Source organism: Coturnix japonica, chromosome 9 (genome assembly GCF_001577835.2).
Source record: "Coturnix japonica isolate 7356 chromosome 9, Coturnix japonica 2.1, whole genome shotgun sequence".
Lineage (NCBI taxonomy): Eukaryota > Metazoa > Chordata > Aves > Galliformes > Phasianidae > Coturnix > Coturnix japonica.
This window is the reverse complement of record NC_029524.1, coordinates 18,568,721-18,595,804: the sequence shown is the minus strand read 5'-3', so window position 1 is coordinate 18,595,804 and position 27,084 is coordinate 18,568,721. Positions and strand designations below refer to the sequence as shown.

The window sequence follows — 27,084 nt, the reverse complement described above, 5'->3', positions numbered from 1 at the left end:
ATATTTTACTACATAAACTTCATTCTCCAATATGTCCTTGGGATCCTTATCTTGGAGGCAAAGAATTAGCTCTGTCTCATCGTTGGTGGGACACTGAAGTTGTTTAGCTAAAGCTACTGTTCTCCTTCTGGCTTCAGATGCTGTAATTGCAGCCCAGGGGGCATTTGCAGATCCACTTTCCATGATGGCTCTTGTGAATAAAGGATAGCTTTTAGGAGAAAGGACATGGTAGCTGACAGAAGCCGAGCCAGCACTCTCTCCGAATATAGTCACACTTTTTGGGTTGCCTCCAAAAGATGCTATGTTCTCCTGGACCCACTGAAGTGCCAATCTTTGATCAAATAAACCTGCATTTCCAGGAACTTCCTTGTTTCCTGGCAAAGCCAAAAATCCTAATGCACCAGTTCTGTAGTTCATGGAAACTACAATGACTCTTTCTACTCTGGCTAGAAACTTGCCATCATAGACAGGTAGGGAAGTTGACCCAGTCTCAAAGCCACCCCCATAAATCCAAACCATGACGGTTGCATTCTTCGGCTTGGGAGAAGGAATCCATACATTAAGGTATAAGCAGTCTTCACTTAGGTTAGTTTTTGGATTCCACATCTCTGTTCCAGGAAACCCAGGATAAGATGTATCTATAAGCTGGTAACAGGAGTTCGCATGTTTAGTTGCATTCCAGATACCCGACCATGGCTCAGAAGGCTCTGGTTTTTGAAATCTCAGTCTACCAACAGGTGGTTTTCCATAAGGTATTCCAAGGAAGGCTGTCACAGTCCCTCCCAGTACCTGCAGGTTTGTCCCTCTTACTTTGCCTTTCTTGGTTGTAATAATATTATCTTCAGGCACTACCTTCCTGATAAACATATGTAGGAGAAGAAGCCACATAAGAAATTTGGCACAGATGCTCATCCCATTTGCCCAAACCATGATGCCTGAAAGACAGGAAAAAAGAAATTCAGGATTATTATTTCCATGCATTAACATCAGAGCGAAACTTGTTCATTCAAAAAGGATGCAGATCATCCCAAGGGTGCTTAAAATAAGATGGTGCTTCAGCACAAATCTCAAGCAGTCTTTAACATACCCTGTTAGTCTTGTTGTAAAAGCTATGTTTAGGATTTAATGATTAGTACAGTGTTACAGAACTTTGTTACTAAAGATACATAGAAGTAAGGAAGTTGGATCAGAGAATCACATAAGTGGTCATAGGTTATATATATACAAAACACCAGCAACCTCACACTGCCTGCAACAGGTGACTTCACCACTTGTATTTCCACCAGCATGATTAGTGGAACATCTTATGGTCTGTGGCACAGAAAGCTGTGCCCAACGAACCATTTCTGTGCCCAATGAACCATTTCTCTGCCAGGAGTTTCTTTAGCAACTTGAATGCTCAGATAAATAAGGGCAGATAATAGATATCACTAGCCACAGACTTATACACAAACATGCATTCTGGGAACATGGGGGCTGGGGGTGGTGAGATGGGGGGAGGAGGAAGAGCTAGAAAGCAAGTTTTAATCCAAGGATTTCCAATTCTATTTAAGCTTTTAGCCATGTTCACATCACAGCATGCGCCTGGGCTGATGCAAACCATCAAGACCACACTGCTGTGAACTCCAAGCATCCCTGGGTGGTCTCACTGCCCTACCCATATATCTTCAGAGCTGAAGGTGTTTGAGCCACTGTTCAAAGGGCCCCTGAACTGAGTGCCAGCTCATGAGTTTGACTGGGTGACTGCAAAGAGAGCTACACCAAGACCTAAATGAAATATCTCTTGCAAGACCTTATTTCCCTAGAGCAACGTAACCAAGTTCATAACTATCAAAATCACTACAAACAGTATATTTCTATGAGTTAAAATTAACATTTAAAAACAAAACCAAACAAAAAAAAAACAAACAAAAAAAAAAGTTTTTTTTCTTTTTTTTTTTTTTATATTTACCCTGGTTGTGATTCATAGTTTAAGGATCGCCTGATCTTTTCTCCCTAAGAACTAAGTAATAGCTAACATCATCTTAAAGTAAAGCATATAGATACTACGTACCCCATTTAAGCACACTAGTAGACCTATTTACCACAGCCTTTCCAAACACCCTTAAAAATACCCAGCATCAATCTCTCAAATTCAGAAAAATTGCATTTACATAAATCTATTTCTATGTCTTACATATTTGAAAATGCTCAGCAAAGCTTTCCTCTATTTTTTCCTTATTGCCCTGTTGTACATAGCATACTCTGTCCAGCCACTTTAATGAGAAGCACTTGTCCTTAAATGGAATGAGGCTAATTTCTGTGGAAAGTACAGCTATGTGCCCGAGATGAGCTCCCCTCCCTTGTTTGCATACTGCTAGAAACAAACTAAGAAAATAAAATAAAAAAGGAACAATTTGTGCAACAAGGTTCTTGACTTTGAGAGGGCAGCAAACATACAGATGAGAACCATCAGGGTCAATTGCTCTAGTTTTAATAAAGACAGACAAACAACAGGTAAACATCAGAAAAATAAACATGTTATTATATTTTAATTTGAAAGAAAAAGAAAAAAAAAGGTGGTGAAAAAGGATAATAAACTTGAAGTTTTAGTCTAACACTCCACCCAACCTTAAGTGTGGCATGTAGGAACCTGTCCTCCTGAACACCAAATCTCACAGAGCTGTCGTGTCACCATGTGGTCCAGCAGCTCCTACAAAGTCCCCATGGAGTTCCCCTCACTGGTGCCTGCTTATTTTTTGTCCGTTCATTCCCATAACTAAATCTTTTAAGAGCTGGATTAGAAAAGCCATGTAGGGATTAGGGTAGGGCTAAGCTCTTTGCCCCCCATCTCACACTCAACCTAGTAATGGTAATAGTAGGAAGTATGCATCAACCACAAAGCACTGTGAGGTGGAAAAAGTAATTAAGTCCATCATTTCAGTGACATTTTCTCTTCATCACATATTCATTTCCAATTCATGACCCTGGGACTGAGAGATAGCAACAAACTGGAAATAGTAAAAGGTTTCAGTGTCATTACCAAGAAAACAAATGGCAATAAGAAAAAATAGAGTTGTTAAAGGTCCTGAGGCTTTTAATATCTAAATTGTAATTAAAGTAAACTCCCATCTGCCCTCTCCAGTAAATTAAAAAAAGAACGGGACAGGAATAAAACACTGTAGTAGCACTGCAAAACACACAGGTGTAACTTTTGATCCCAAAGGTAGAAATTTTAGAAGAAAAAAAGAAATAAGCAAAGATTCAGTTCTGAACCACCTCTCCAACGATCTCTGCAGTAGCATAGATGGCATTTTAAAAGAAAAGCATGAAACAGATCAAGCTTAAAACACACAGAAGTTTTATACAATTGAATGAAGGAGTCTGCCTACTCTCACGTTACTCTGCTAATATTGACAAAACGTAACAAGGGCAGTTTATTAGGATACCTTCGATATATGACCAGTAATACATTTAATAAGGTTTCTCACGCTGCATTAAAACAAACCCAACAATGTAAACTTAAGTTTATGCTGAGAAATGTTACATGAGAAAAACAAATATCACGTATTACTATGAAAGTAAATCAGCAGCAGAGTACTCCAGCTCATCAACCTTAGCAGAGCAGAGATATATCATGTAAAGCATTTGCATTCATTAAAAAGCCACTTTTGTGGTAGTTTTCTCCACCAGAAGTTAAACAGAACATGCTTTTATATTCTTATTCCACAGGGGAACACAACTTATTTCAATGATTGTTTTGTCTCCTCACAAATCTTTACCCAGCCACAAAGAAAAAGAAAAAAACTACATAAAATAATAAAGTCACTATTTAAATAGAGAAGATGGCTGAATTAATAAGTGATTTCTGGCTCAGTTTAATTTACTCAGCCCAGGGTCCCTTAAATAACACCAAGGTCTGATTCGCACGCCTGCTTACTCGTTCCATTTGCAGAGGAGAGTATTCCCAAGAGAGCAACAAATGGGCAGAGCAGAGCGTTTTAAAAGATCACAATCCCCGTGCAAATCAAGCGAAACTGTAAATTACCCCTGGCAGACAGAGACGTGGAAACAGAGAATCACTTACCCCACTTCTATTACAAGAACTACAAAGTTTTAAAGGTTCGGGATCTTTGAATACTTCAGGGAAAACGCAGTGTGCAGCTGCTGCTCTAAGCCCGTAAATTGGACAGTACTGACATTATAATCAACTGTTTCTGACACAAAGCTCGCGAGAGTTGGCAGCAGCAACTTGATCTGCAGGCAGCATTCCCTGCTAGCCGACATCTGCTCCAAGGCACATTGTACTGCTGGGGAAACGCTACAAAGGGAAACTTCTTTTGGGGAAAAATCAGCTATCCACTTCTATAGGAAAGGAAAGAGGCAATAATTTGCTTTTAGCACAGGGCAACGCTTTGATAATCTGGGAAGATCAACGGATTTATAAATACATTAAAACCCTGCCTTTCTTTCTTTCATTGTGCACAGAATGCTGCCCATACCTCTTGATTTTTTTGCTGCTGTACCGCTCAGTGTTTGTACACTGTGAAAGTACTTCAAGTTTTTGTTTTCGCTGTAGCATAAGTCACTATTTTTGGTTATAAGCAACTGTTGGCAGATAAAGGAGGAGTGTCTGCTGTGCGGACATGTCAACAGCTGGCAAGCATCACTGGCATTACTTGACTCACTGCCATCTGAGGGCTACTGCTGAAATTTGCTCTGCGCGGTCCTGGCTTTGCAGTGAAGAACTGCACCCATATGGCATCACACAGTGCCTTCTCTCTCAGAGTTAAAATTAGAAATCACCACACTGCTTACTCTATGGGATGTCCTCCTTTCACCTGAGCACGTTAAGTGTTGTTTCCATCAGAATGCATGGCTGGGGGTGCCAAGCCAGTGTAAGTGCCAGAGCTGTCAGGGCTGCTTGTAACTCCTGCTGGGTATTCTGTCCCCAACTGGGAGCAGGACCCATGGTGTTGCCTGTGATGGAGTTGATTATGTCATTTGCAGACATTTTGAAGTACAGAAGAAGGCAGAAGAGAGAAGAGGAAAGGAGAAGCTAAACTGTATACACCATGCTTACAAGATGTCTTAGCAAACTTATGTCCCTGAGCTACCACATGAAACCATGCCTTGGTCTTGGGGCTCCCAGCCCTGAGCTCTCTAATGCCTCTCAAAAGGAAAAAAAAAAACACCCCACTTTTCCACTATTCAAGGTTTGCTTCTACCATCAGCCTTTTCTTCCCTTTAGAGCTCAAAACAATTACTCTCCCTCTGCTTAATAATCAAACTAGAGCTACATTTCGATTACACAAAAGCAATATTTGGCAATGCATAGAACAGAAATAAAGCAGAAATAAAATGTATGAAGTTTATAGACCTTAACGTGGAGACCATAAATGATTTTTATTATTATTATTATTATTTTTTAAAGAAACTAGCACATGAAATAAGTGTTTTAATAGAGGAAAGCTCAAGAAAGCACTGCCATGTGGTTTATGCTGATAGTTTTATCTGTCAGATATCTGATCCTGGAAGTAGACTGTAAATTGCAGGGATATGACCGTGTGAGAGAATATATCCCAGTCTAAACCTAATTCAGATTATAAAGCCCCCAACTTTTAGTGTTGAAGTATCCAATATAGTTGTTAGCTTGAAATTTAGAATTCTTAGCCAGAATCTGGAACCAGTTCCAGAGGCAATCCAATCCCAGGTGATTAAAATGTTTTAAGGGCAGTTTCCTGTGTGAAGCACTATGATTTGCTATCTAAACTAAGGCAGTTCCACATGTTCTCTGACATGCACTGACTTTCTCTAATGCCTCTTTCAGGAGCACTGCCAGGTGACACACATTTACTTCATTACTGTAACATCAGAAAAAAATGAAACAAAAGCCCCAAATCTCGTTAGAGGCCACTTCAATGAGCTATTTCTAATGCTAAAGACAAACCACTGCACTCAATGGTAGAACAGCAGCAGGAAGCAAACAGTCCCCTGAAAAGGTGACCCCCATGGCAAGTGAGTACTCAGGCTGGTTTGGGGGCAGTAGGAAATGCTGTCAGTTCTACCTTGGCATTACTTGGCTGCCATCAGCCAAGACAGGTTGTGCACATCATTATAATTCTTGACTACTATACTTTAGTCCAATGTTAGTCTATACTTAAGAAAAGTAAGCCTTCTTTTATGATTTCTTCTCTAATTAGAAAAATTAACATATAAATTAAAGTTCCACCACCGTGAGAGTGAGAGGAAACACTTATTTTAGTTATTACTTAGCTTACTAAAAATACCTGAGTGAGAATTAGAGATTAAATACACTTAACGCCTTTGGTAATTCTTTGGCCATTTTCTCAGTTTTCCTCTGGGAGCATGAAATAAAAAGGATACAACAGCAGATATATAGAGAGTGTATATATATACATATATATATATTTATATATATATACATACACACACATCAGTACTTTCAAATTCTACATCTATCAATCTATCTATCCATCCAACTATATTTTGAGGTCATGTTTAAGGCAGAGTTCTCAACAAAATCTGCACCAAATATGAGAACTCAACACACACCTATGAAATAGACCTCCCACTGATGTAGGAATTTTGGCAGGAGAGGTCCTATTTGGAAAGAGGTATATTTCAGATGTTGACAATGGAAAGCAAACGCCTCTCTCCCAGTATGACATCTGAGCTTTCAAGGCCAGTTCAGATGTGAATGGTTCCCTTCTCTAGATTTGACCCTGCCCTTCTGAGCCATCTGCAGCCTGAGAAAGAGCACCTAGGCTCCCATGGGAATAAGTGGGCTGAAAAGTTTTGCAAACAGCACTTCAAAGCAAAGGCAGTCACACGTGAAGTGCGTGTGGAAATGCTATAGTACACGAAGTAGGAAACATTCTTCTTTTCTTAGTTGCTAAGAAGAAAATCAAAAGGAAAATAATGGCTATCCTAGATGAAATGTTCCATTGAAAAAGAAAAAGAAAATAAAAATGAGGAGTTTTTATTTTAAATTCCAGCCTTGGTAAGCTCCCCTGGGGCCTCAGCTACCTCCAGTCGCAAGCTGGGTTTTCCCACAGAGCAACTGGATGACCTTGACTTGCATTTCTGAGAAAACTGCTAAGGCCTGAGAAAAAGCTGTAAAAAAAACAAACTCAGACTGCACAAGATAAGAAAGGTAAAACTGCAGATGGGAACACTTAGCAGCTCAAAGACTTAAGGGGGAAAAGAAAGAAGCCAAAAGCTGTGAAATCTTCAGGTGAGAAAAACAGAAGATAGGTGTTCAGTGGCAGCGAGGATCCACTACTGCTCAGCTTGAAAGCTTCTATTCACACTATGTGACTGCACATATGAAGATATAAACTCAATTTAAAAATAAAGGTTTATTATGCTTGCAGAGCATCTCTGTACAGTAGTTGTCCACACACGGTGACCCTGAGAGATATCATTACCTCTTTTGGTACTGCACAACTCTAGATATTTGTTAATGCAAAACACTGACACAGTAAAGAAGCCTGGTGAGACTGAGTGTTACTAGGGGCAATTGCAGCTGTCTCCAGACCCATATGAAGTTCTGCCTTTATGCTGGTTATCTGAAGAAGCCTCATTCCAGAGGTGCTTACAGGGTGAGATGGGTAAGCCAACAACAAAGCAACACACACTACAGTTGGGGGAATAGGTGTTCGCCAGAACCAAAGAGTAACAAAGCAGAGTTTGGGACACCTGTGATGAGTTATTGCCATCTAAGTGTTAGAGCAGGGCTTCTGTGAGCAGGAGGGGATTGTCTCAACATGAGGCTTTTGCTGGGGACCTTCTATATGTTGATCTCCTACACAATTCATTTGCAGAGAAAACTGCTATTCTACTGTTTTCTAAATGTTCTGAAATGCCAGCACCCTAACCCAGGATGAGCCTTTCCAGACTGTGACAATGAACACAGAATAGTTCTGTTCTGTCCAAGCAACCTCAGATGTTGCTTGTGACTGGCAGGAATTCACAGCAATATTTCTATTAGCAAACAGTTAGAAAAGTCATGAGAGTGAACTGATGTGAAAAGAAATTTGATAACATCAGGAAAGATGTCTTGGGTACATATCATGAAAATAGATACCACTTCATTAAATATACAGAAGACAATAACATCCATATAAGCCATTAAACATGATTATATTTTCCTCTTATTGGTTCAATTATAATCTACTTCAGCTTTCTTCTTATTACTCTAATTATAGGTTGGTATAATTTCCTCTTTATTAGTACAATTATGGCCTGCATTTTTATAAAACTCTTGGAGAAGTCTGAGCCAATGAGGAAATACATTGAGTTGAAAAATAGAGGCATTACTGTTATTATTTCTTTTGAATGTTCATTTACTCTTAATTTCCTATAGTATTCTTACATAACCCATTACTTTGTCTCATATAAGGTTTAGATTCAATAAAGAAAGTAAAGAAATAATTAATGTATGCACAACATGTCTTGCATGACAGTATTATATCCTTGACGTTAATTATGTAAGAAAACAGGCCAGACCGGAGTGTCAGCAAAGAGCTGGAACCTTGTGTGATCATAATTAGGTAACCTGACACACACAAAGAACTTTTCTTTGCTGTCTTGTGATAATACATTCGTCAGCTGAAGTCATTAGTTATGCAATGCACCAAAAGCAGAAATGCCCAAGCAATACCTGGGCAGTTCTCAAAAACCAAGGTAGCCTACCACGTGTGGTACGAAGTTTGATCAGTAACAACCCACCCTGCCTCTATGAATAGCAAAAAAGTCAGAATTTAATCTTGAATAGGGAAGGTAGAAACTTCCCAATTCTCACTCTTCATTTTAGACCTCATCACTAATATGATTTTCCGTCTTTCAGTTTTAGTGACAGAGGTGTGTTTCTCTAATGAAGAAGACATAGAGGTGTTCAAAGTCTTGGCTGAAGTCCTTACTGATTTCCAATTCCCTTTCATCCAACACACTGAAAGAACCAAGGCACACACCAGGACCTGCTGGTGGGAAATTACAATGGAAACAAGTTCATTGTGCCCTTGTCCACTCTTTAATAAATGGCTCATGGCACCTGGATGTGTCACAGCAACAGACTACAGTAAAGATAGTTTAGGTGAGGTAAAATTTCATATCCACAAATGCTCCGTTGCTGCTCTACATGTGTGCATTGGAGAGGAAACTTCTGCAGCCCATGCGTTGTTGGTGGCAGTCAGGCTGGCTGCACCTATCCAACAGATCTGCTGAAGAAAGAGGAAGGTGTTGCTGGTGGTCACTGGCATCAGCCCACGTGTTATATTTTTCCTTGCTACAATCAGAGCAAAACTACGAAGTATTCCAGTTCTTTTTCCCTTACATTATGTAATTCACAGAGGATTTGATCTTTTTGCTTACATGATTCGTGAAAGAAATACAACTCCATGAAAAACAGATGACCCTAGAAGAGGTTGTGCTTACTTTGTTACCCCATGGCCCAAAGCACATAGGCACAGACTGACCTTTTGCCATAGGGCCGTGCCCAAAGATTATTACACTTATGGGAGCTCAGGCACTGCTGAGTGATGCTATAGTCCTATCAGAAAAGCAAACTTCTCAGGCTGAGTGACTTTTGAACAGAAGGCCCCTTTGCTCTGTGGATGTGCAAGCGTTGTGTAATCATGAAACTCATTATAAACATCTGTGCAAATTTTTCAGGAAGATGCTATGATTCGTGAATATTGGGTAATTCATCACAGTACCATCTGCTTGAAAAACAGTCATCAGGGCAGGTGGCGTCGTGGCAAAGTACAGTACACTCCCACAGCTTTTGCTATATGTCTATGTTAAGTAGGCAGCATCAACTTAAATGAGATACTATGAGATGCTGCATACATATTTGCAGGGAAATTTTGCATCCAACAGAGTTCTTGAAATACTAATCACATTCAACTATTACAAAACATTATTTTGCATGAGCTACTCATTCATTAGCCAACTTCATTAGTTCTTTACCTGTATTCCACTCACGATTACTCTGCGTCACAGTTTCCTGATGGATGAACCGATAAACGTCTCTTTACCTCCTCTCACATTTGCTTGCACCAACAAAGCCAGAACAATGCTGACTTTCTCCAGACCCTTCCTATGTATTGTGCAGTAAGGTTTTAACACCAGAACCAATCTGTATATGTAATTTCCCTCAGCTTGGACTGCAGCAGTTTGAACAGAAAAGGAAGAGCTCAGTGCACACAGGCAGAACGTGGCACTGCAGGCAGACCCTGCTCACCTCAGCTCAGAGACACTGAGCAGAAACAGGAATGTCGATGCTCTGCTTATTCTCTAATTTCTGCCTGAAGGCAGGTTCAGTACAAACCGCACAGGGACAGCCTGTAACCTGAAGGACTTTCTATTTACCTTACCAGACCAGAGATACTGGGAAATTAAAAGATGTGCCCAAATCGTAAGGAAGTCTGAATTGCATCAAGACACACAGAGTATTAAAACATCATCCTTCCAGGTTTTGTTTAAATCCTTCACATTTAGAGGGATTGTCAATACATTACTGAAACTCAAAGACATTTCTGATGGCAATCTTGAATGAAAGCAACATCTCCATTCATCTTTTCCACGCTAAATGGAAATCTTCCCTTGAGATTCTAAGGCTGCGTTTTCAAAAACGTCACCAAAAGCAACGATCAAAAGAACTCCCTGCCAGCTCCTCTAGGGCTCCTCAGCTGGTGGATGTCCCATGAGGAAGAACAGCCCTTAGAGCAGTCTGTCCAGGAGCTGCCAGGGCCTGTTGTAGCAGCCACAAACACAGCTGGGAATCTCTGTGCACAGTAATTAATCATAATAAAGCTTGTAGTGAGGATTTGGTCTGGAAGAGGATTCGGAAGGCACAGATGGAGTATTGTGGCACCAAACCACAAGCCTGCATTTTTGCCAAAGCAGCAACCCACTTGTTGAAGAAAAACAGAAACCACAACCTACAGGTAGGCAGGCATCACCACTACTCAGGTTTAACAGGGTTTACCTTTCAGTGCCTCCAGCATTACCTATCCTGCAGGGATACACTTTCATAGAACATCAGTGCATTTCCCAGAGCCTCTAGAGGAACAAAGCGCAATGGTTAAGAGTTGCTTGTGGAAGCACTCAGTGATTTTAACTTTCATGTTCATGCAAAATATCCTGTCAGCAGCTGATGAAAACATCCTAACGTTTGGAATGTCACACAAAGAAATGCAGAAGCCTGTGGTGTTTCCTGATTAAGCACACTTGTCCTTAAATCAAACATGAGCTGTCCTCTCCAATGAGAGGGCATTTGCTGGTGATTAGGATTTAACAGCATGAAAAGCGAAGGGCAATTTGCTAACTCTCCTTTGCTGCCTTGTCTCTTCTCCTCCTTTTATTCTTATTCCCATTTTTAAGTCAGCTATTCTAAATGTTGCAAAAAAAATCGTGCAAGATGGAGACCTTTACCCTGGTCTATTTGAATTAACTAAAGGGAATTTTATTGTTGATGTATACAAAATAAATCTCTCACAAAGAACTGCTAGGCTTTCACATCATGGTTGTGAATTTCGATGGTGATTGAAATAGGACAAGTAAACATCAGGTGAGAGTTGTCCAAGGGGAAAAAAAACTTTGCATCTAATAAAAGTGGCATCTGGTGGAAGCATGCACAGAGTAACATTTGTCAGTATACACAGCCTAAATCTACATGACTGTAAGGCAACAAAGTTTTGTGAAGTATTTATAGGAAGCTGTTTCCCATCCACTGAAAAACAGAGAGGTCTTTGCCTGAGATAGATAGGGTCAGTGAGAAATGAATCATAGAATAGCCCGGGTTGAAAAGGACCATAATGATCATCCAGTTCCAAATCCCTGCTGTGTTCAGGGTCTCCAACCACCAGACCAGGCTGCCCAGAGCCACATCCAGCCTGGCCTTGAATGCCTGCAGGGATGGGGCATCCACAGCCTCCTTGGGCAATCTGTTCTAGCGCATCACCACCATCACTGTCCAGCCTCATAAACAGACAAGTTGCAGATACTTAGAATTCAAGTGTCTGACTGACAGCTCCTGTTGTCCCCACACTGCCTCAAAGGCACGTAAAACAGGCCTGATCAGGGCTCACCTTCACCCATTTAATATAAATCTTTGGCAGGACACACAGGAGAGAACGTCAGCGTGGATTATGAGTGCTCCATTCTATATGTCTGGCATGACTGCAGTGCCACTAGTGGGCAGGACACTGGCAATGTCCCCACACATTGTGCCAGCACCTCCCACAAATATCAGCATATCTGACTTGGACAGGATGCCTCGAGTTTCTCTGTGGGCCAGCTGTTACATTGCATCATGTCACTGCATAGAGTATAGCTATTAATGATTTTCAATGTGATGCACTACATTCTGACAACATGTGCTTCAGATGCTGCTGAATCACTGGGTCACGGGTATAGATACACAACCCCAACAGCTTATGGAAGTACAGCACCAACAGTTGTTACCCACGTCTGCAACAGCACCCTGTACAATTAGAAGGCCAACACACACAATGTTATTTATGTCAAAGGAAAAAAAAGCTGAAATCCCAAACCTGAGACTTCACAGCATCACTGCATGTGAAACATAACCTGAATTTAGGTGCCTACCTACCCTCAGGTTAGTGACTAAATGTTAAAAACTGCTCTTCTAAATCACAACAGAAAATACTGCAGCTCATTTTCTTGGCAGACTGCTTGCACTGCTTCAGTTTAGGAAGCAAACCATATTACAATCATCACAGACATGTAAATCAGCCAGAATTTGTGTTTATGTTGTTGCCCTCCAAATTTAAGCAGACACTAGAGATTTGATACCAATTTTGGAGCAATGAGAACAGACTTTGGTAGGCACATATGGCAGCACACTGGATTTGTACCATGAAATTGCTACACCAACAAGAGCCAGTTCATCCCCCAAGCATTGTAAATGCTGATACAGCATTCAGTTTGTTGACACGAGTGGCTCTGTGAAAGTAACACAAACCCTCTCTTATGTTTCCTTCATTTAACATTTACCTCTACAACAGATTAAAACAGAACAATAAGTATTTTCATAAATTCCAGCACACTTCACATTTCATGTAGTTTTAATTGCACTAAAATAAATAAATATTAGCTCAAATGCAAGTTCAATTGCATTAACCATATTACCATGCAGACCAGAGCTCTTAGACCAAGACTATAAGTCAGCTGTATTCAGAACTAAACTACAAAGACAAAGTAATGAGAAACACAAGAATTTATGGAAAGGAAGAGACCTATTCATTTATCTTTTTGTATATCCCTTTGCAGTCCCGTCCTGTTTATTTATTCTGATAACCTCAAGTAAAACAGCATCTTACAAATGAACTAATGAGAAACAAATTTGATTCTGTACAGACACTGATGTGGCTTCCTGGGAAGAGAAAGTCCTGGATTTCCCTATGCAGATGCCTGATCTGATGCATTAGGATAACCATAAACCACCAGGTTGTGCTGTTGCCCTTAAGCAGCGTGTATCACCACAGAACTCTGCTGCTGTGCTCACCCGACAGCAGTTATTTGCCTGGAAAGACCCTCAAATCCTCAAAAACCAGAAATAAACTCATCCCTCAGACTCATTTTCCTCTTGATTTTACAGCTCAGTTTTTGTTGTTTTTTTTCCATAGGATTTTGGTTCGCTTTGTAAACCACTGGCAATGTTTGCTGGCCATGAAATTCAGGTATGAAAATAAATAACCCATCTGCACAGGCTTAGGATGCAAACAGTGCAAAGCTGAGCTGTGAATTGATGTTATGCTCAGTGCAGCTTCCAACAAACAATCCCCTTCATGTTCATTGCTGCAGCTTGAATTCACTACTGCGCTTCCCCTTACATACACACAGATGTTTTCTAGGTCTCGAAGTTAAGGTACCATTTCAAAAACCAGCAGTGGCATGGAGCAACAGGAAAGATCATCCCACATAGGTATCTGTTTGTTTTGTTTATTTATTTATTTTTTAATTTGTCCCATCGAGAGAGCATTAAGCTTTATGCTTATAGCACTAATCTAAGAAACTGCATAACTACTGGTAGCCTGAAAGAGACTGCATCAGTGTACCCTATCCAACACTACCTCTTCTTTCATCTCAGTGGTGGTAACATGCCAGCACAGGCATTGCTCTCACACAAGATATAACTCCATTATTCAGTTCCCCTCCAGGAACTGGTACCATCTTGGCTTTTGGATCACAAGTTAGTTGCAGATGACAAGGTTGCTTTCTCTTCTGAAACTTTCCCAAGGAACCCAACACAATTTTTGCTGCAACCACAGTTACACTACTATAGCCTGCTTCTCTCCATCCATTTAGTATTGATGTGGATTTGCTCAGAGAGGGCAGATGTTATGTAGCTGAACAACTGCAGAGGTTATCAAATTTCCTGTTACCTGAGCAGCAACTACTGCTACCCTATATGTCAGTATTTTAGATGTAGTGATAAACATCAAGGCAAAAAGTACAGAATATTCAGAAAAATTAAGCACTAAGTAAAAATCCCCGATGATTTGAAAGGTTAACTATCTTGCCATATGAAGCTGATAAAAAGAAAAAGTTAATAGAGAATTAAAAGAAGACCTAAGGAGATAATTTAGTGGTACTTGTAGGTGGCTTATGATACAACTCATGGCCAAAGCTGACTATGGAAATCTGATAACTATAGGGTAAAAGTAAATTTCTGCCATGGATTAAAAACTGCTCTTGAGATAGAGAAGACAAAGGAGAAGAAAGAAGTGCTAATTCTTGACACACAGAAAGGTTAATATCGAGTGCCCCAAAGTTTGCTGCTGGGACTGATTTTTGCCAGTTTGAATCCCAGGAATAACGTAAGAAATGGTACCAGCCTACTCAGCAAATTTTCTGAGCTCCACTACGACAATAAGTACTTGTACTTGCTTGTTTTACATCATGCTCATGAGCCTGTTTGCCTTAACCAGTGGTAACAGCACCTGCAAGGCTATCATGGCACGCAAAGACAAAACTTATCTCGACATGGTTAAACGTCCCAATGTTCCAATGGAAGATTCTATGTTATTTTTGATTGCTCATAAATTAGAACAAAGGCAATTAAATATATATATATATATATATATATGTTCAGTGAGTCTGAAGCAATGTAAAGTAGATACAGATTACGTTTTTCCCTTTTATACTGAAAAAAATTCTGTGTCTATGCTGCAGCTGAGGATAATGCATTGCCACTGCAATGAATGAATAGTATTTAGCACGAAAAAAAGCCACAACAACCATCTTTAAACTGCAAATAAAGTCTGAAAGACTAGAAACATATCATGGATTTAGGCAGACTTTCAATCTGGAAACAAATGGGATACAGTTCATTTTCTAGTAAATATAACCAATTACGAAAAATGGTAGATGAAGACTCATGAACCAATCACGACAAATATTAACTCAGTGAGAGCTGCCTCACTCTCAAAACAAAAGTCTAACCAGCTCAATAAAGATGTTTGCTTATTCCTCAAAAGCAGCCAGAAATCGCTGCTAGCATGTTGCAGGTGGCTGTTATTAAGAGGGTAAATCCAATACAAAATGTAGCTGCTGTTCCACATTCCAACAACTTTAAATTTTCAACTACGTAATAGAAAACAAGGAAAATATTCAAAAGTAATGTAGCAGGAATGTCTTGTAGGCAACAGGAGCTTTAAAATATGTTTTACACATTTAAAAGCAGTTTCACTCCCAGTTCTGCTCCATTTTGGACCAGCAAAAAGCAGCATAACCCTTTCAACTCTACAGAATCTCAAAAGCTAAAAAATTGCTATGGTCGCATAACGGTTCACATTAGAGAAATCTGACTTAGTTATCCAAAGCACATCTATGAAGAAAAACAGACTAAGAACAATGAATACTTACAATATAGAATATAAATTAACATTCAGTTCTACAAACAATAGTTGGCTTTATGGTATAATGCATATTTAGGCATCATGGCAGGAGGAATTGGCAGAAAAAGTTGAACATTTCAGTTGTGTTGTCAGTTGATGAAGCAATGATATTTAAAAAAAAATCAATTCTCTTATGCCAATGTGTATTGATTACTATGAATATGTAATGTTTTCACGTACCTTGTGCTGCCTACTGTAGGGCCACCTAAAATTATGTTCTTGTTCCAAAATTGTGATTGGAAAGTTTCCCAGCTCACACAGAACATTTGCTCTTTTGAGAGGATAGTAAGTTATTGCATTTTACTTCTAATTGTGCATTGCACGAGTGGAGTATATAGCATTTGCCTTTAATTCACAGTGTGAGATTAGCAGCTGTGAAGTCCTGAAATTTCCCATAGAGGAACTGATGGAAGTCAATATTTGACTCCCAACTAGACAGAAATTCAGATGTTATCCATGATCTTAATTGGCATCGATGAGTATACCTGAAAATTTTATGATATCTACAGTGACATAAAAAGCATATATATTTTTCAGTAACTCCCTTTTTCTTTTCTATTAATAACAAAGATATAAATTAATTGACGAAGGCTATACTGAAAACAAAGGTTCATTTAGTTAGAACTCTGGCAACACCATTGCCTTAGATTCTTCAGTGTTACTCAGCTGTTAAGAACACAGTTTAGTTAAGCTACAAGGTTTACTAACCACGATAATCCAAAAGCACGCATTTGCTGGAGCAGACTAGTATCTTTTGCCCACTATTTCTTTCCTTCTGAACATGTTTTTACATAATCCTTAGAATCCCTAGGACTTACCTTTGGAAGGCCTCAGGTACGCAGGGATGTCCAAAAGGATAACCTTGATTTCATTGCCAATCCTTAAATGAGGTCTGGAAAGGGGTGGATCCTGGCTTCAGCCCTCCCAGTCACTCATATGTATTGCAATGCACACACCTGAGCTCCCCTGTGTTGGCCCTGCCTTCCTGCCAGGTGTTCAATCACTACTTCAAGCCGTGACACAGTATTTCCACTACAATTATCTACTCTGACCCTATTGGATAGCATCTTACTTGACATAGAAAATTCATTAATGTATGCAGTATTACTGGAAAGTACATCAGTATCTCATATTATATGTCCTAATTCTGTAGAACTATTCCATCAAACCTATGCTAAATTAGCTGGAGCTATTGAATGTTACTGTTTATCCCGGAATGCATGACATGTTTTGATTTGACTTTACAAAACAAAGTAAACTCAGATAATAGTTTGAGATGAACACAGATGCAGAAATACTGGCAAGTTCTCTGAGATATAAATTTGGCTTTCTAACTTCTCTCCCACATTTCCTTGGCTGCTCAGCATCACAACTCAGTATCGCATCTCTCAAAGCCATCAGCAACAGTCAGCCATGTGCTGCAGTGTTGTTATATTCTTATTTGAAAGTGAATCCATTGTGTTTTTGGCATTGCAGAATAATATGCATAGAAGAAAAAGTATGAATTTTAATTTCAGCTACAGTCTATCACCATACTAAAACACCACCTAGCTTCTATGAAGCCAGGCTGATAGAGAGCAACCTATCAAGACCAATGGAGCCAAGATGTTACCAATGGGAAAAAATAAAAATAAAAGAAAATTAAAAAAAAAAAACCAAAACCAATAACAAAAACCTACACATAGAAACTATAAAGAAATCACAAACACATAAAATGACCCAAACACATACACAAAGAAAACACAAAATCCAGTTTTTGCTGGATTGAGAGCTTGAAAGCTTTGGAGTATTGGTGGTATCTGGATGAACTGTGGCTAAGGATGAGCTCTGAGCAGCCTGCTATCACAGAAGCTTCCCCAGCACAGCACCCTGCAGAGGCGCCCTATCCTGGTAGACTTCAGCTAATGGGGTTTGCTATCTCATGGCATGACCTTAGCACCAAGAAAAACACATCTGAAGTCTCACCCTTATTGTCAACAATTATATGACATAAGAGTAGCAAGAAATCAGCTGATAAGCGTTTGTTCTGCTTCTCACGTTGCACAAAGGTCGCCTGATAGTGTTATCAGTTAGAGAGATATAGCTGCAAACTGTGGTGAAAGTGCATTTCTTATGGCTGGATTTTTGACAATTGGAAAATTCCCAGTGAGAACTGAGAGAAGGAAGCACCTGACCCTAAAACACTTCATTTCTGCCTTGATGTCACGCTAACACCTTAAAGAGAAAGGAGTACATACAATTCCATCCCATACTAGTGAATAGTTTTCCTCTCATTTGGTTCACTCAGTCTAACACTAATTCTCACTCCAATACAGTTTTAAGGCTGATCGTTGCTTTGGCCATGATAGATTTAAGAGATATCTCCCTCCCTCCCACACCAGACCCATTCCCAGGGGGATGACCACACCTAAGTTGGGTGCAAGCTACTTTAGAAAGGCATCTTTCTGCTTACCTGTATGCATCACAAAATCATGCAGTAGTACACCCTCAGTGTGACATGGAAGTACCTATACATCCTTTTTTTGGTTGTCCAAAATCAGCTGCATTCAGATATACTGCAAAACTACACAAGAGAGGTAACCATGCAAATAATAACTTCTTTGTTCTCCTAGAGAGTATTTTGCATTTTTGCTATTGAAGAACACATGGAAAGGACCGCAAAAGTACCACTTTCAGCCATTAGCTATTACTTAGCTGTTCCTGCAGCAGAAGATTTCCAGTTTCCAACTTAGTATCTTTTGCCCACTGCCTCTGAAGAACTTGAAGCATAGGATGGGGTACGCACAACTTTTCCTAGCTTTGGGTGTAAGGCAGTTCATTTCACCAAGTGACACTGTGTAATTGCAGGACTGGTGCCATTTCATGTACCCTTCAGCTGGTCTAGGGTCACTATGGGAGGGGCTATAGTGAGCTCCCAGGCTTTGAGGTAAGGACCAAACCCCCACTGGCACAGCTCCCCAGCCTGCCCACTGCAACATCAAGACTATGATAATGTTTCTGACCAATTGGTAAAAAAAAATAAGGGTGGGGGGAGTGGCATTTATTTCTTCCTTTGCTCAAACTTTCCTGCCTGATCAAATCAGAACTTCCACCTCTCCCATTTCATTGTTTCTTAACTTAAATAAAACAAAACCCAGAAAAGACCAACCTCGAGAGCTGATTTCCTCTCTTGCTGCTCCTTTCTTTACTCCCAGAAGAGCTTTCTCAGGCTGATCAAGGGTTGCTAAGTAGCCAAGCTCCTTATATCCACAAGTGCTGTTTCACCTGGCCTGCTGTCAGATAAGCAGCTGGTTCAGGAGCCAGGAACTTCACATAACTCACAAAATATGCTACTTTTAAAATGTAAATAATGTACTTAATTAATAACACTTTGGCAAACACCTTAAGGAAACACACTGCTGCTTGACTTTGATCACCCATCTGTGCATTTCCCACTTTGCCAAAATCTTTACCTCTTGCAGTGAGATTATAGCTGCTGAGATGAAAGGAGGCTCACACATTCACACCAGTGAAAGAGCAGGTTGCTATAATGCTCATGAATCCACTAAGCAAAACACAACCATCATTCACTGCAAACTACAAAGGTATGTTTGCAGTAGAGGCAGGCACAGCCACACCAGCCTTGGGTTAGCTAATTTGGTTAACAATTAACAGATGGCAGGAGGGATGGTGATTCTAAGACTTCTCAAGAATAGGGATACACAGACCAGTGTGGGTCTTCCAGCTCCTCCCAATTTGTTTTCTAATTGTAATACTGTGCTGCTTGGTCTTCATTGCTACCTTTTGTTCTGGTGCAGGGAAATGGTTCTTAGAATGACAAACTCATGAGGAAAGCCGGCTGGGATTCTTGAGTTAGTATTTCTGCTTAGTTATACAGAATGTAAGAACACACAGAGTGGTTTACATGACTTATAAATAAACATCACTGCACCTAAGGAGCACTTCGCAGATGCCAACCATGTATTACTTCACTGAAATAGACTACTTGTGTTGCTCATTCTGATTGTTACCCATGGTCACTGAGACCATGACATTTCACCTATGGATATTAGATGTGTTATTCCATATACATTAAGATAGTTCTGCCTTTACATGTTGTAACTTGTAAACATAATTTACCCACATGCCATTAGACTTCACTTGCAGTTTTGATCCTTGGCCTATTTGTATAATCATTAACTAACTTAATTTCCAAGAATTGTCAACCTAGTTCACATTACATTTTTACACAGGATATTTCTGGTAGGATAAAACGATGTGTATTGCAGTCAAGGTTGTTTTTGTCCAACCCAACCAGCTATGTTAATTCTAAATTCACTGTGTTACAAAAACCAGAATAAATGTTTTCCAAGTAGAAGAACAAATCTGGCAAGGAATAAAAACGATCATCCCTTTAAAAGCATAAAACAAGTGTGCAGAAATACAAAATGTACGTTTTGAAAAGTGTCAGAACTTCTTACAGTTTGGTGTTAATGTATTTTTTCCCCTCTCTTTTTGAGTTTATTTTCAGTCATTACCAGTCCTAGTCCTTAATCTGTTTAATTACAGGCAATGTATGAATTTACCTGAGGATAAACTACAAGCACAGGGACTGCAGCGAATGATAAACTGATTTTCTAAATAAAGATAAAACACTGTAATCTTAATCAGACTGTGGAGAAAGTAAAGAGACTACGTGACCAAAAGATGCAAAGAGTATTCATTTTTAAGAGCAATTTAACCAATGCTATTTCTGCATCTCCTGATACAGGCTTTAAAATACATGCAACTTGCACAGGAAACTTCTGGAAGATGCTCGTTTTTTTCTTTTTAGGTCTGATATTTCATAGCAGTGTAAGAAATAAAGAAGAATAATTACACTGTGCATTTCAGTAGCTGGCATTCAATCTGATTTTTAAGAGTCCTAAACTGTTCCACTTCCATCTCTTCTATTATTCAGCAGTTTAATATGCTGCATTTCCTGATATATACATCAAACATCTCTCATCCTGTGTTGTGTATTCCCTTTATTTGTAATTTTTTTTCTATTTCAGCAGAACCTTTTTAATTCCTTTGCTGAAGGCCAAATTCCATTAATATTTCCAATCAATTCCTTTTAATTTCACTGTCCTTGTTGACTCTAGAATAAGCATTACTGCCTATTTTATTAGGATTCTATTTCCACCTTTTTCTAGATTGCTATCAAAGATGGAGACCTGGCTCACGTTACCAATGGGTGCATTACACCCCTGGATATTTCCAACCATCTTGTTACACAGCTTTTTTTTTATCTTAACTTGTTAAATTTGCCATTTGACCAATATTCAATCCTCATACAATTGTCTCCAGCGATGCTGACCAAAATTAATTTTTCCATTAGGATTTCATGAGATATTGTGAAATGCTTTTCTGAAATCCATCTATCTGTCAGTGCTACCCCATTTTTCTCCCTCTGTCTAAAGCTCATACCTTCAAGCGAGTGTATCAAACTTATTCTTTATGCAAAACATTGTTAATTCTGGGATTTCTTTTTGTTTGTTTTACATTTAAATCTAGATAAGGAAAATAAAATATTTGCATATCATTACAAATCTAGTTGCTTCTCTTCATTCACTGACAACAGTCACAAAACAGTCGCTTTTGGTTGCATTAACTCATTGTGTTGTGGATCTGTGCTCATTACGAATAGGGTTAGGGTTTTTGGTTTTCTTTGCAATTAAAGAGACGTTAGCTTTCTATGATCCAGAATGTATCAGTCATTTCTAAGTCAATAGCAAATTCCCAATCACTAGAATGAGCTTCAAATCAATTGAGCATATAAATTGTTTCTTCCTTCATTCTAAGGGATTTTTACCAAAATTATGCTTTATATTCAAATTTCTATCAATTCAAGGGAACCGAAAATCACATCTGAATCTATGAAAGATTTAAAGAGGCCTTTGAATAATGAAGAAAACCATTGAAATTAAAGAAACCCAATGGCTTTTATTTTATTGCAAGCATCTTTTAAGACTTGACAGCAGTTGCAGTGTTCCCCTAATTTTTGCTATAAAAAGGAAGTAAAACAAGAGTTTATTGGAGCAATACTTCATAGTGCCCTACTTCTGTAAATTGTCTTTAAGCTCTAGGGTAAGGATGGAACATTCATGTTTTTAAATTGGATACAAAAGCAGTTTCTATGCTGTGGCTGCTGTAGCATAAATTGCTACACAGAGACTAGCAGATATGTCTAAACATAGTGATGCTCAGCAAGTTGTAAAGTGTTTTTTTTTTTGGCCTCGCTTTACCTGCAGCACTTATAGCTTGTGCTCCTTTTAAATGCTCTCTAATGTTTGGAAGATATAGTGCAGGCCTTGAAAATGTTTTATGCTTGTAGAGGGTTGCATAACTCTCCTTGAAACAGACCCAGAACTCTCTGAGCTGTCCTAAAGTTTTAAAGTCTTTTAGCATAACTAATTTATAATATAAATTGGCTGACCAGTGCGAACCTGGATCTTACACTGCAATTTTTCACGAGGACGTAATGTTCTGCCCACAATCATGGAGACAAAATAGTACTTATTAAACTTTCATTCAAGAGCAGCAGTGGGTCATGCAACGTGTCATGGAGGTGATGGACTTTCCACATCAGGGACTAAATGGTGACTCTGGCCCAGATGGGCTTAGGCAGGTAATAAGGAGCTGATGACCTCACCAACCCCCCACCAGAGCAGTGTCAGCAGCTGAAAGAAGGTCCAAGGACTGCTCAGAGAGCAGCTGAACGTTTTGCAGGTGGTAGAAGGCTGCTCCTCTCTGTTCAATATTCCAGATGGCATCAGTAATAATTACATTTAGCGAGAAGGCGAGGAAGGGAGCTGAGCCATTAAGAAGCCCTTGTGAAAGCCATTTGAACTGACTGCTGTATCTCGCAGACAAGTACATAATGCGATGCTGAGCAATTAAATGCTGAATTAGCAATTAGATATTGAATCGAGTAGATCTCTAAAGTAGATACCAACTGTCTTCGAAAACTCCTTCCCTTTTTGTCCCTTCATTACACTTCCTTTGTTGTTCATTATGGAACAGACTTTTACATTCTCTGTAGGAAGCAAAATACATTTTAAAGCTATTAAGTGTTAATGATCAGATTGTAAGGTCCTAAGGTCCTATTACTTTTTTTTTTTTTTTTTTTTTTTTAGGTACTCTCTATATGCAATGAACAGCACGACTTGTTCAGAAGTATCTTTGAGAAGTTTGGGTGAGATTAATTGCTGTTTGCCAGAACATAAATGAAGTTTTGCACTCTCAAAAGGTGGAAAGGCCAGTTGTTAGCTGCAAGATGAACAATGTGATCGTCTGATATTTTAAATAGAGAGAGAGATTTGAAACATGAAAACAAATTAAGCCTTGCAATGGATGAGAAAGAATTACCTGCATTGCTTCAGCAACAGATGTCGTGTCTCAGAAAAGGTACTTACAAAGATGTACAGAGCTGCATCTCAATCTTACCTCCAAATTATGATAGCACTTGGAATAATTAAAACCCAGGTTTTAAGAGAAGAATTGCATACGTGCACAAACAAGCATTTTGAAACAATTTTCTCCAGTTTCTGAAATTAATAAGTATATTTGTTAAGTTTTAATTGGCAATAGTTTATAGGGAGAAGAATTTTGAGAGTACTGTAATGTTCTTATTTGCTTTAACGCTTGGCTACTAGATCTATTTTTTATTGTGAACTGATGTTATGAAACCTTGAATTTGTTGTAATGGGAAAAATGACAGTTTTCATTATTGCTATTTTCCTGCCTTAGAAAATACTGACAAACTTGTCTATCATCCTCTTCTGTTCAGAAGAGACAGGGAAATCTGGGTACAGTGGAAACTCATTATATTTTTTGAGGTAAGCAATACAGTTTTCACAGCTCCAGATCAGTACTCAGTATAAAAGTAAATGTTACAGAAAAATGTTCAGATTACTGCCTGGATTTTAAGCTACAGTAATTGTTGAATGCCTTGTAGTCAACTGCAATTTCAGCCCAGTAGATGGATTTAGGTATGTGCACTGCTCATAGCATTATGCATCATTTTTCTTGCTTTCCAACCCATCTCCAGCCATTTCATTTGTTTCAAATGCTATCAAAAATATATGAATTCCAGGCAGCACCATCAGTACATTAATCTTTTCCTACAAGAGTCAGAATGAAACTGCAGACACAGATACCTGATGCTTTCACTGTGTTTGGTCCAAAATAACACATAGATGATTACCTGCACTCATTCCTTCTCTCCTTCCTTTCTTCCTTCCATCCTTCTTTCTATCTCTTATTTATTTCTTCCTTTCCTTCTTTCTTTCTCTATCTCTCTCCCTTCCTTCCTTCCTTTGACTTTTGTTATAAAGATTTCTCCCTAATAGATGCATGGCAATAAAGAAATAAATAAAAATAATAATAACATGCAGAACAGAGAGATTACCCCACTGATCTAGAGCGTCCCTTCCTGGACTTCAGTGGAGGGAAAGGTTTTCTTGAGTTCTCTGCAGAACAGGAACCAAATACTGAAGTAGATCTGGCCTCCAGATGAATCCAGTGTTTCCATGATAACAGAAGGCACTGGGATCAGCCTCAGACTACTTCCAGGTGTTCATCAGTCAGCCCTGCAGAGAGGTGGTGAATCCCTATGAAGTTCTCCTTGCTTTATACCTCCCAGGCAGTTTTACTGATACTTTCCTACAAAGAATCTCAGATCCCATAGAGAAACAGATAATTTTAAGTGTGCATCATTTTTTTTCTCTTTCTGTTGCAGTATTGATTTATGTGTTAAGCCAAAAGTAGAAATCCCACATAAAAAAGAACAGGAACACTGAATTCAAAAGCCTTCTGTTCTAGCATTACTTGATTTGTGAGGTTACCTTTAGAGCTTTAAATTTCCTCATGCGGGTTTTGTTTTTTATAATGTATTTTCAGTTTGTTTTGTTGTTGTTCTTTGTTTTGTTCTTCAGAATTATCTTCCATTACAACATTATGTTCTACTTTTTCTTCCCACCACATCCTAACCCCTTCAATGCACACATTTCCCAGTACTGTAATGCAGAGTCTTTGGATACTGAGGGTAATGTATTTTAGTGTATTAATTGACATTATTTACTGCATATTTTTCAAAACAAAGGGGTTGTTTCTAAGTAGATGGGGAAAAAACTGCTTTTACATGAGCTACATCCAGGTGCTGCCCTGGTCCTTTGTCCAGAGGAGAGCTCCACTGCCTCCTAGAATGCACTACTGAGAGTGCATTTAATACTGAAACTACCAGCATGCAACTTGTAAGAGGGGAAAAAAAGAACAAAGTAATGCATGACTTGAGAGGAAGCTGGAAAGAGGGGAGGATGTGTGCTTTGCTGATAGTTTAACATTAGAGAAACTAAGTAAAACAGGTGTCTTTGAGCACACCAGGACTTCAGAAACTAGTTAAAGAACCAAATTTGGATTTGGGACCTATTTTTCAAGGATTTCCCTACATTAAATAGATCTGCATCACACTAAAAGAAAAATAAAATCCTATGCTACTTTACCATGACTAGAAATGCTGCCTTAAAAGGTCCTGGAAGTACCAATTACTGCCATTTCTGACTAATGTTATCCAAATGAAATGTAACTGATTTCATTCCCTGCATCATAGTGCTGCACAACTTCTGGTGGGAAAATAGTTCAGCTGAAAAGGGCTCTAAGTGGTACTGAATCACATGGTGTAAGCATTTGATTGTCTATATATTTATATCCATATCTATATTTACAACTAACTCTAAGCTGACCTCTGAATTCCAACACACTGAAGAGATGTTTCATCATAAAACTGCCCTGAAAAGATTTCCACTTTAACTCACAAATATCTGAGATATTTTGCAAGCCAGATATCAACCAGACATGGAGGGCAAAGAAAGCCCCCTCCTCATTATTTGCTTTCATCATGACAACCAGTGACCCCTTCCAGTAAGAGATTCCAAGCCATAGCAATGGCAGGTGAGCCACACAGGAGCACAGCAAGGTGCACACAAACCCTGTCCTATAGCCTGGTGGTTTGCTCCTGCCTGTCTTCTGAGATATGTTTTGTGCCCTAAGTGTGGCAACGAGAAAAATCCTTATATAAATGTAACTGGGTGTCAGCTTCATTTCCAGTTAAGATTCCCTGTTAATTAAAAACTACTTTACATTGAGCTGCAAAGAACAAGTCAAAAAAACATAAGCCCAAGACACGCACTGTCAGTCCCCATAGATTTAAATTTAATTAAATGAGAAAACTGCATGACTTCTTTGGTTCACACCAAGGATTACCAGAGCTATCCTGTGAATGTATTTTTTGTAAGTCATGAGCTCAGCTTGGAATATTGTTTTATCATTAATGCTGCCAGTCATTCCCCTGTAGGTCTAGTATCTAAAGTGCCATGTTGCCGTGATGAAAAAATAAGGCCTTGGCCACATGCTAAATGCATCCTGAGGATGTAGCCAGTGTAATCACACCATTTATCCATTTATTAGCACAGCACACCAGCTGATTGGGATGTAAAACTTGATGCTAAGACAACGCTACTTTGAGAGGTGCTGAGCAGCTGCTGCTTGCTGCAATCACACTTTTCATTCCATAACACCTAACAGGGATGTTTCCTCCCTTTGAAACCATACCCACAGCTACACAAAACAGTGCCAATGAGACACTTGCTCTTCCCTCTCTGCCTGTGTCTGCATTTGCCACAACATGGGACAAAACTCTGCACCAGCTCCCAGTAAATCCGAAGCTTTTCCCATGAGAAAAAACTGGGTGATTCTTCCTAACCCCTGCAAATAATTTGCTGTCCTTCAAAGCGTGGAATTTTTTAGCTGACATTTTATCTCATCTGTTTCTTAGAACCATCAGCTCAAACATAATGTCTATGAGAACTCTTTTGGCTTTTTTCCAGCTTCACTATTTGTAGGTTTTCTGTTCTCCAAGATAAAATAGGAAATAAATGAACCTGCAGACAAAGTTGAGAATACACTGTACTATAACAGTAATGCACAAAGATGAACATGAAAATGCCACAAGCATCTTTGCCATATATGTTCCTGTTAACACTATGGTTCTGAAAAGTAGTTCATATTGCTGGGGAGAGGGAAAGAGAGGCCAAGGAAAATTGAAGGCAGAAGAGAGACTCAGAACTGCACATAC

At 39.2% G+C, this 27,084-nt stretch overlaps 1 protein-coding gene across 5 annotated transcripts in view; it reads right to left on the bottom strand.

The window, feature by feature from the left end:
• Positions 1 to 19,498, bottom strand: part of BCHE (butyrylcholinesterase) — a 46,589-nt gene extending 27,091 nt beyond the window's left edge. Inside the window, exons 1-2 of one of the 5 annotated variants that reach the window (XM_032446555.1) lie at positions 19,382 to 19,498; positions 1 to 935 (exon numbers count right to left, since the gene is read on the bottom strand). The exon at positions 1 to 935 is cut by the window's left edge and continues 590 nt beyond it. In XM_032446555.1, the coding sequence (XP_032302446.1) occupies positions 1 to 930 (930 nt within the window). In that variant the 5' untranslated portion in view covers positions 931 to 935; positions 19,382 to 19,498. The other 4 variants (XM_015872027.2, XM_032446554.1, XM_015872025.2 and 1 more) reach the window with 4 other exon arrangements.
• Between the last annotated feature and the right edge of the window lie 7,586 nt (positions 19,499 to 27,084).